This window comes from Pinus tabuliformis, chromosome 9, assembly GCF_031772625.1.
Source record: "Pinus tabuliformis cultivar Carrire ecotype Pingquan chromosome 9, CPIR1, whole genome shotgun sequence".
Classification (NCBI taxonomy): domain Eukaryota; kingdom Viridiplantae; phylum Streptophyta; class Pinopsida; order Pinales; family Pinaceae; genus Pinus; species Pinus tabuliformis.
Window position 1 is genome coordinate 1404556078 of NC_142307.1, and position 9992 is coordinate 1404566069.

Consider the following 9992-nt stretch of genomic DNA (forward strand, 5'->3'; position numbering starts at 1 on the left):
AATAATTATCAAAATTTTGTTATTTTTTAATTCTTGCTTCTTTGATGTTCATCAGATTTTCAACTACATCAGATGAGCTTTTGATTCATATTTGATGAACTACTAGAGACACATGGCACTTTGTTATAACCCACCAACACCACGTGGCTTGCCATTGTGATCCAACATGTGGTACCACTTGACATTGCCACATTAGCAAAATACTCATCTCATGGGTAGGTTTGGTGCTTTGGATCTTAATTATGCTTGTTAAGGTGCAACAGGTTGGCTCATGTGAGATGGAAAGGGAAAGGAATGGATGGATAAAAACGATACAAAGTATAGACATATAAAATAAAATACAAAGTATATGTAGATAAGACAAGACTTGATACAAAGTATAGATAGATAAGATAAGATAAGAACAAAGTATTGATATATAAGATAAAATACGATGGTACATTGATGTCAATACAAAGTGGTAGCATTTATGTGGCTCATATAAAAATAGAATGCAAAAAGTGAGAATGTGCAGTTAACCTAAAGCATGAGGAAACAAATTCAAGAATTGATAGTTGGAGGTCACTCTAGGGGCGATGGTTTACAATATAGGAAAATCTAAGAAATGTAAAGTGGTAATAGGAAATGAGCAATATGTTTCACAGTCTGCTAGATCTAGATTTGTTTATCCTATTATCTAAGGCATACACGAAACAATTATCACCATGTAGTAAGATTATTTTTTGACACAAGTATATCTCAAGTGCTAAGTTAGTCAATATGACTAGTCAAGTTGCATGATGGTCGATCCTGAGTGATGCCAACCATAGTTATCAGCTTCACTGGGTCAAGGTAAAAAGCTACATTATTCCATAGAATTATAAAAGTCCTTGGTTAATCTACCACCATATCAACTTCTTGAAGTAAGATTGGTTAGGAGAAATGGGTGTTGATGTGTTTTAGCCAAATATAGGATACATATCGTGGAAGTTGTCTCACAAAAATCTCATGATATCTCATGGTGAACATATACTTGAATCTATTGATTGCTCCCATCCCCATTTAATCCTCTACCTCAAGTTCTTGCTCCAAAACACATTATAAAAAATTAATCATCACTTTTGCTACTTTCTTCCCACCTAGCAGTGCATCGTCCATATCTATACCACATCCCATATCTTCCATTATACCATTTGGCGCACTACCAATTTTGGAACTCATTCACATTGTAAGCTTCTTTTGTGCCACCCTATAGTGTGAAGCTGGTGACTAAAAAAAGGCATACTTCTGAGTATCAATTGATTTGACCAAATGGCGCTAACAAAGTAAAGCATGCATAAAGTAAATATAATAAGTTTCTACCTCAAATAGAGAGATGGGAAAGGAGAGACTTTTCAGAGATAACTTACGACAAATTTTCAAAGAGAAGAAATATCTAGATTTTTTCTTACAATTTACCCAGTTTAGTAATAAATATTGTAATTGTGATGTTTTTCATGTAAAGATCCTACTATTATGAGGAATTAATGAAAGATCAATACTATTTTGACCCATACTTGTCTTATATGTGATGTTTGTTGTGATATTTAGTGTTAAACATCTACAATATTTAAGAGATGTTTTACACGTCTTCATATTAATGCCTAAACTATGAATACTTTGTTTCTAAGACATCCTTCTATCTCATGAGTTTAGAACTTAGGGAATCTGCAATATCTATAAAATTTATAGCTTAAATTTGAGTTGTGCAAGTTGTTGGGGGCGTGGCTTACCATATTATATATGTTCATGTTGTTAATTTTTCAATTGTATTTTTAAGCAGAGTTGTTGTGCAAAAGAGGCGAAGTTTACCATGTAATTTTGAAGGTCGAAACTATACTAAGTGACTAAATTAAAATGCATGTCCGAGCTTTCTTGTAAGTCCAAAACTTGTTTTATAAGTTGTAAGATGGATTTAGATATATGTTAACTTTATCTATGTCATTTAAAGTGCAATTGCATAAAATGAGAGGTTGCTTTCGTGCACCTAGATTTTAGACTTCATGTAAATTTAAAAACAATTTTTTTTTTAGAGTAAAATGCATATCCTAGTCTCAATTTTGATCCAAATTGAGTGGTTCAAATTGTAGAATTTGTAATTTGTGATTTTACACCTCTATATGACCTTATATAACTTTAGATTGGCATTTTTAGACAAAAAACTACTTATTTTGCATTAATGCTAAAAATTGTCTTGTAAAACCAAACGACACATTGGGCTACACTAAAATGCATGTCCACATCTCAAAACTCATTAAATGAATGTTTCAAATTGTAAATGATTTTTAAGAGATTTTACATAATAATAGATACTAAATTTCTCATTTTTAGTCATAAAATACTATGTTGTGCAAAAATGGGTAAGAGATGCCTATTAAAATGCTAGAAATGCACAACATATTTGTAAAATGTAAGTCAAGGTTGTATTATACCTCAGCCTTTCATTGTGCAAGTTTCTAGGGGTGTAGTTTATCATATTATATCTTTTCACATTGTTAATTTTGCAACTAAAAAGACAAGGTTTGCTGTCTAATTTGGAAGGTCAAATCTGTACTAAGTGACCATATTAAAATGCACACCTCAACTTCATTGTAACTCTAAAATTGTTTTATCAATTGTAATATGAATTTAGATGTATGTTCAATTTACCTATGTCATTTAAAGTTTAGTTAAAGAACATGAGAGGTTGCTTTCATTCACCTAGATTTGGGATTTCATGAAAATTTGAAAGAAAAATTGACTTAGAGTAAAATGCACACCCTAATCTCAATTTTGACCCAAATTGAGTGGATCAACTTGTGGAAGGTGTCACTTGCGATTTCACACATGTATAAAAATTAAATTTTTATTTTCAAACATGGGTTCAGGGTTGTTATAAGATATGCCATACTAGCATCAAGTCCACAGAATGGATCAACATCCATTTTCATTCATCTTCCTATGAAAACCATTCATACGGGTTGAGGAAGAACCATTTAGGGTCTAGGTCATCATAGGGAGACAAAACATGCCAATGGAATCCACTTTTATGTGCATGCAAGGATCTGTTATTAAAATTGTGTGGATATTCCTATTTACTATGCAAACATGCAATGTCATGTACTTAGTGCGCATTTTCAACTTGAGGCATGTATTTTTCTTAATACCCTTTTATTATGTAATTTCATAAGGTCAACATACAACTACCAACACAAAGCATGCATTTTTCTCCTATTGGGGGAATTTTGAAGTTTAAAATGGGTCTCCAAAGGAAAATAATAAAATAATAGTTAAAATAATAAAATAACAATCATGATTTTTTAAAGGAAAAGAAAGAAAGACAGAGAGTTTTTGATACAAGAATTGCCTCAATCAAAGTCCGTATGCAAAAGTTATACCACTCATAAGTTGACCTTCATGTTTTAACCGCCATAATTTGAAAGGTTGCCATGTCAGCTCTCATTATTCATGGAAAATGAGCTAGCCACATGATCATGATGAAGAAGACTCTAGAAGAGTTCATATTGTAACTCTAGTTAAGAGTTGAAAGAATCAAATTTAGCCACCAGTAGGCTATTACACTGTGTTATAATCGGGCCACTAGGAGGAAATGGGGTTCCATTCTTTTCGAGTGCATTTTGTTCCATAGGAGAAGAGTAGCTGAGAGGGATATGGAGAGAACACATAGAGAGATTTGTGTATTGTAATAGTCCATGAACCACATGACTTACTTCTTTGTACATACATCAATTTTCTATTCAGAGAAAGAGAGCATAGTGGCCTCACCTTCTAGCTGGGCTTTTTGCAAAAAGGGTTTCTTAAGATATATCTTGTGTCAATTGTTGCTTGTAAGTTTTTATTTTGCTATTTTCTATTTTTTGCATAATTAAGATTTGCATGCATACACATTAAACAATAATTAACATATCCAAAAATCTGAGAGATAAACTCTCTTAGTGTAGATTTCAAAGTTTCTAATATACTTTAGTAGATTTGTTGCGAGGAATTGTCTAATAAAACATCCATAACAATTTATGGATCAAATAGTTAAAAAGATATGATTGAGAAAACATGTGAATAATGTAGTTTTATAAATTTTTCAAATAAATCATAAAATTACATTTTTTTAATTAAAAAAAAAAAAGAAGTGAAACTATATCCAAAACATATAATTCATCTGTGTTAAAAATCAAAATAAAAAATCTCAAGTGTAACCAGAAAAGTACAACACAATTTTGTTCATGAAACGATAATTGGGAAATCAAACCTTTCTTTTTCTAATAACATCTATTCATTTTTCTGCACTTACAAATGCAATGCAGAAATTAACAAACTCTACAAGCTTATTTATATGTGAATATTTTATCATTTTCCATTCAATGATAAAATTTTTCAGAATGTTTGGCTAGTTAACCCTCAATAGGAGTTTCTTCAATGGAATTCACATTAACAATGGAAAAGTCAAAGTTGTCATCTCTATCATGGCCCATGTATTTGGTTGTCTCCTTCCAAATTTCAGGAATTGCCTCCCTCACATTATGAATACTTTCTAGGGAATAATCAGCTTCCTCAGATTTTACAGAGCTGCCCACCTTTCCAAACAACATACCAAATTAAGTAAGAAACCAATAAATATCAAGCCACCAAGAATGATAATCTAGACTTTCAAGTAATCTTTTTACTTCTCTCAGATTCAAAAGAAATTTGACTACGAACAGGAGTTTTCGAGTCCAATAGTCAAAACTATTAAAACAAATTTCACAATTTACAACACAGAACTCTCTCTCCCCCACTATTTTTCTGTAACGAATAAATTCCATCTTAAACCTTTCCCACTATGTCACAAAGAATTATAAAGTTTCCTGCAATTTGATAAAATTATGACATGTACTAGTAATTTCTGAGGGTCATTTGAGGGCTTACCAGAACTGTATTAAGGCCTATTGCTTTTGCTCCTGCTATGTTTCGGACATTGTCATCAAAGAAGAGCTGCAGAAGAGTTGGAATAAGGATCACTGTAAAAATATGTAAACAAATTAAAGACAAACGCTGGAAACTTACTGTTCTTTGTGGATCTGCATTTGCAATTGTGACTGCACGCTTCATGGCTTCAATTGAGGGCTTGATAAAAACAGGAGAAGTATTGGGTTTGCATTCATCAGTTTGTTGATTAAAAGGATAAGCCATATTAAGGCTCTCAAAACATATGACATCCTCAAAACAGTCTTCCAAGCCTAGTCTCTTTAGGACTTTACATGCATGAGTCTTATCTGAATTTGTGAATATCTGCACATAAGATATGTCCAAACAATAGTTATGGTTGCATTCATTTCATTTTATTCTTAGAAAAATAATGCTAACTATTGTATTTTTCATGATCTCTTTCAACTATCCACAGGGGAAGCAACCTTATAGAGTTGTGTTTGTGCTTGTAAGGCTTTATGTTCTATTGAAGTTGACCTAAAAATTGAATTTATGCAACTCATTACCAAATACTTACCAATTTCCTTTGAGGCATGCTCATCAAAACGCTTCTCAGTGCAGGGTCTGGTTCAATGACTTCATATGGCAAGTTCCCATGCACAAATCTAGAAATTATGAAAATTACACATGTATAAGATTTTCCTTTTGATAAAATGCCAATAAAGCATATGCACCTAGCCAGATAGATTTCAATTATCTCATGGGAGAAATAGAGGTGAATCTCCTCACTAAGCCGTTATGCTTAGTGATACAATTTAAGCATAAATTTCCTGGAAAATTAAATACAAAAGCTGAAAACCTATTTCTATTTTTCTGAAATAGGTCTCTCACAGCACCCTATATTGATTTTCTTTTTTGCTCCCATTGTAGGAAAGGAAAAATGTGACAGAAACAATCATTCACAGCACAAACAAAATAGAATTGCACCTGTGATATTCATCTGCATCAACCTCATAACCCAGTTTCTGCAACTTTAAACAACAGTTATTAGTCACAGTCAAACAGCCTAAATCCTCCAAGCAATGATACCTCTGTTCTGCTCTATGAAGTTGTCACATGGTGATGCTTAAAGGCAAGTGAATAAGAATTGATTTTTTCTTGCAGATTGAATATGGAAGGCGGGAAATCTTACTCTCAGCCCAGCCAGAGTGCTCCCATTGGTTTTATAAAATTCTGTACGGAGGCTGGAAACAATTTCTCTGCTGAATCCGAAAACTTGTGCAAGAAACTCTGCAACAACATTAATCAAATCCATGAAACAACACCCAGGGAGAAAAAAACTAATTGAATTCTAATAGAGGAAGGAAAAAATAATCTGTATGTAAAACTTAATACGGGACATAATTCATAGCACACCATCAATATTCTTGCGGCAGGCTGTGGCAATGCCTGTACTGGAAGGATACAGAGTATCATCCAAATCTGTGACAAAAATAAAACAGAGCGTCAAAATAACTTTGGAATTTCTGGCAAAATGTTCATGATAAATGCAATTAAAGATATGCGAAAAGTTCAAATTGAAACAGAATCCACGATTTCTTCTGAATTCATGCCAAAAGTACCGAAGAGCAGACAATCGAATTGAGTTGTTGATTGTTCCATCATATTCATATCACAGAATTCGCAATTACAGAGGCAATGGATATTTGCAGAGACTACGAAAACCACATTGAATATGCAAAGAAGTTATATATATATATATATATATAGAGAATTCAAGTTGCAGGCATGGTTGGTCGGAGGCTACGCGGTGAAGGAATCGACGTGGAATCCTGCAACCAGATTCACGTGAAATGAAGGTGTCCCAACAATTGGGATTAAGAAGCTTACATCATACGCAGTTTTGTTGGTTTTTATATTAATATGGTGCAACATCATCATAATATATTAAAGATGGGTGCTGACTAGTTTCCCAATTATTAAAGATGGGTGCTGACTAGTTTCCTCCCATTGGGAACTTGGCATCACATTTCTTTTTGTGTTACTCCACCTTTTTTGCTGACATTTAGCCACTTTTTAATTTGATATCTATGTTTATTTAGACGTTGTTTTTAGAGGTGAAAATTTACATTCTCTATTGAGGTCAAAATTTGACATTTTATGTAAGATTTGGTTATTATTTTTTTCCAAAAATCTCATATTGGAAATGAATTCAGCGCCATCAAAAACTTTGGTCTAAAATCTTAGAATTTGACAATTATAACTCAAATTTTCCAAAATTTCTACCAGAAGTTACTTGCAAAAATAATGTCAAAAGACTATTACTAAGAATGGGACACATGATAACATGATAGAGAATCTTATCATCTCTAGCTTTATGAGATTCGTTAAACATGGTTGGTGGACAGTATTCAAGGAGCATCATGCTAAATGAATAAATATCAAGGAGCATCATGCTAAATGGATATGAATGAATAAACTACATAAAAGATCAAGGAGCATCATGCTAAATTAATAAATATTTAGACATTTATGGAAAGTAAACACTAGATGTATATATTAATGAATAAAAAAGGGAAGCATACAACCATTGCCTTGATGTTGGAGACCTCCTTTGCAGTGCATTTCCAAGTCCAAGCCAAGACCATTCAAGCACTCCTCTTTAGTTAGATGAGAAACATTTGGGCATAATTTCAATATAGGAATGCAGGAAAGAAATGATCAACCATTTGGGGATCGAAGGGACTTGATTTATAGGATGGGAGAGGGAGTTAGGGACCCACAAAAGAGGGAGGAAGGTCCACATCTCAAGGGGAAAATCCCTAAAGGTAGGATCAAGGATTCAAAATGGGAGAGCTCGACCATATCTCTACCCAACAACATCCAGTTCGTTGTTCTCGAAGATTCTAGAAGGCGAAGCTTCTCTTCCACTTTAGGAAACACTACTAGAAGAGGTTCAACGCGAGTTTTCACATCAAAAGTCACGCTGACAATGCTAGGTCAATACGCTGCAACAAGCTATCAGCACAGGCCAACAATAGTGCAAGGCGCACTGATCCTAAAAACTAAGGTTTCAGGCAAAATTCTCCATAATTGACTCATGGTAGTTTTTCTTCTTTTCATCAGGGATGTTTTTGTATGTATTTCATAGTGAGTAAACTAATATCTTTTGTCACTTTGCGACATTTTGGGCAAATTTCGACAACTTAGGGTATGTGACAGGGAGTGCGACAAATTACTGTATAACAATATGTCCTATGACTTTCTTGCTCCTCAAATGCCTCAACAAAGGCGTTGTCTATCGAGTTCACAATTTCACTCGGACAACGAAATTCGCGTTGGAATTTGGTAAGAAAAACTTTAAGAAATCTAATCTTGAGATTGTTTGAATCATTTTTTTGATGGTGGAAATGGATTCAACTCCATCAATAACCCCGCGACACCCAAAATATTAAATCTTGACAACTGTAACTTGAATTTCTGAAGATTTTTGTGGGGTTTCTCAAAATCCTGCCGGAATTTCCATTGTTTCTAGCGAAAGTGTGGCCCCGTTAGACTACGGCCTCAACAAATGGATATTGATCTACATGTTGAACTGGTCGAATATAATGGAAAACTATGAGATATTCAAAACAAAAAAGGGTGAGATAACTTATTCCAATTAGTGTTTGATCCTCCATGTCGACTATGAAGTTATAACTAATAAATAGATTATACATGTATACATGAACTGCACGAAAATAACACTGTTTATGCATTATAACAATTTTATTTTTTAAATTGACATTGTATAATCAAATTTGTAAACATTCATTTTTCTTTTAATTGTTAGAATGGATAATAAAAGAAAAAATCCATAAACATGGTGATAAGTCAAATATATATGAAAATTTTCCTCCCCCTTCAATTGAGAAAATTTAAATTATTTTTCATTTCAAATTTAACAAATGTTTTTTTATTCTAATTTTATTTGCATGGAAAATAATTTCATGCCTTTGTATGATGAGTAAAATAGATGAATATCATAGGCTTTAAAACTATGTATGTTTAAACCTTTAATTAAGATTCATCACAACAAATACTATGTGCCACCCAAAATGTATGGTTTAACCTTTAAATAGGATTCATCACATAAAAAATGATGGAAGAATACCACATGCCACCCAATACTATGGACTTGAAAAATATTTATGGTGAAAATTTGTCCTTTTTGCTTGAAAATATGTGAATGTGATTCTGAGTTTCTCTTTCCCCTTTAAAAAAAAGTGAATGTGATTCTTTATTTTTTTCTTTTTGAATATAGGCGAATATGATTCATTATGAGATATATTGTGTGGATATTTATGCCTAAAATTGTAATAGTGTTTTGAAATATGACAAACTATGAGATATTTGAAAAATATAAAAATATTCACCAATCACAAAATATTATTCTAAAAAATCACTTTTTGGCGACATTTAACCACTAAAAGATATCTTGACAGTGATCATTTTGAAGCCCATAAAATCCATCTACCTAATGTGTCATCATTAGGCGAGATGTCCAATTTACTAAAATTTCTCCTTCCCCTAAGCCTTTTACACCTCATGTTACCTTGAAATTTCCTTCATCTCATGTTACTCCCATCTCGGTTAACCCTTCTTCTAGCTCTATGCATAATCTTGATCCTAGTTCACCTATCTCTTCAAGTGATCATCTCAAATGTTTCAAAGATAATAGAGTGGTTCCTACCACTACACCTTTGCTTGTTTGGGCCCAGAAAACTCTTGAATCCATAGACTTGAGATTGTTCTCCTTTTAATATTCATTGAACTAGATATGAATTTGTTCTTACGACTAAAGTTTTGAATACAACTAATCCTTCCACTTATACTCAAGTTAAGGACAAACTTGAATGGGAAAAAAAAATGGATGTAGAGTATAACTCATTAATGAGGAACAAGAGATGGATTATTGTTCCTCTTCCTACTAGATATAATTTAATTGGTTGTAAATGGATATATAAGAACAAATTTACTTCAGATGTACATATTGAAAAATCCCAGTTAGTGGCAAAAGATTTATATCAACA

The 9992-nt window shown here is 32.8% G+C and overlaps 1 protein-coding gene across 2 annotated transcripts; it reads right to left on the bottom strand.

The window, feature by feature from the left end:
* Positions 1-4250: 4250 nt before the first annotated feature.
* LOC149153808 (uncharacterized protein C24B11.05-like) lies at positions 4251-6697 on the bottom strand. 2 transcript variants are annotated; one of them, XM_089439325.1, is made up of 8 exons: positions 6543-6697; positions 6337-6402; positions 6113-6210; positions 5908-5951; positions 5498-5585; positions 5059-5283; positions 4921-4986; positions 4251-4589 (listed from the first exon to the last, which is right to left on the bottom strand). In XM_089439325.1, the coding sequence occupies exons 1-8, from the start codon at positions 6589-6591 to the stop codon at positions 4407-4409; spliced, it is 819 nt and encodes a 272-aa protein (XP_089295451.1). In that variant the 5' UTR covers positions 6592-6697; the 3' UTR covers positions 4251-4406. The 2 variants fall into 2 exon arrangements, with proteins under 2 accessions (XP_089295451.1, XP_089295452.1); XM_089439326.1 differs by having other exon boundaries at positions 4256-4589; positions 5908-5945; positions 6543-6694.
* Between the last annotated feature and the right edge of the window lie 3295 nt (positions 6698-9992).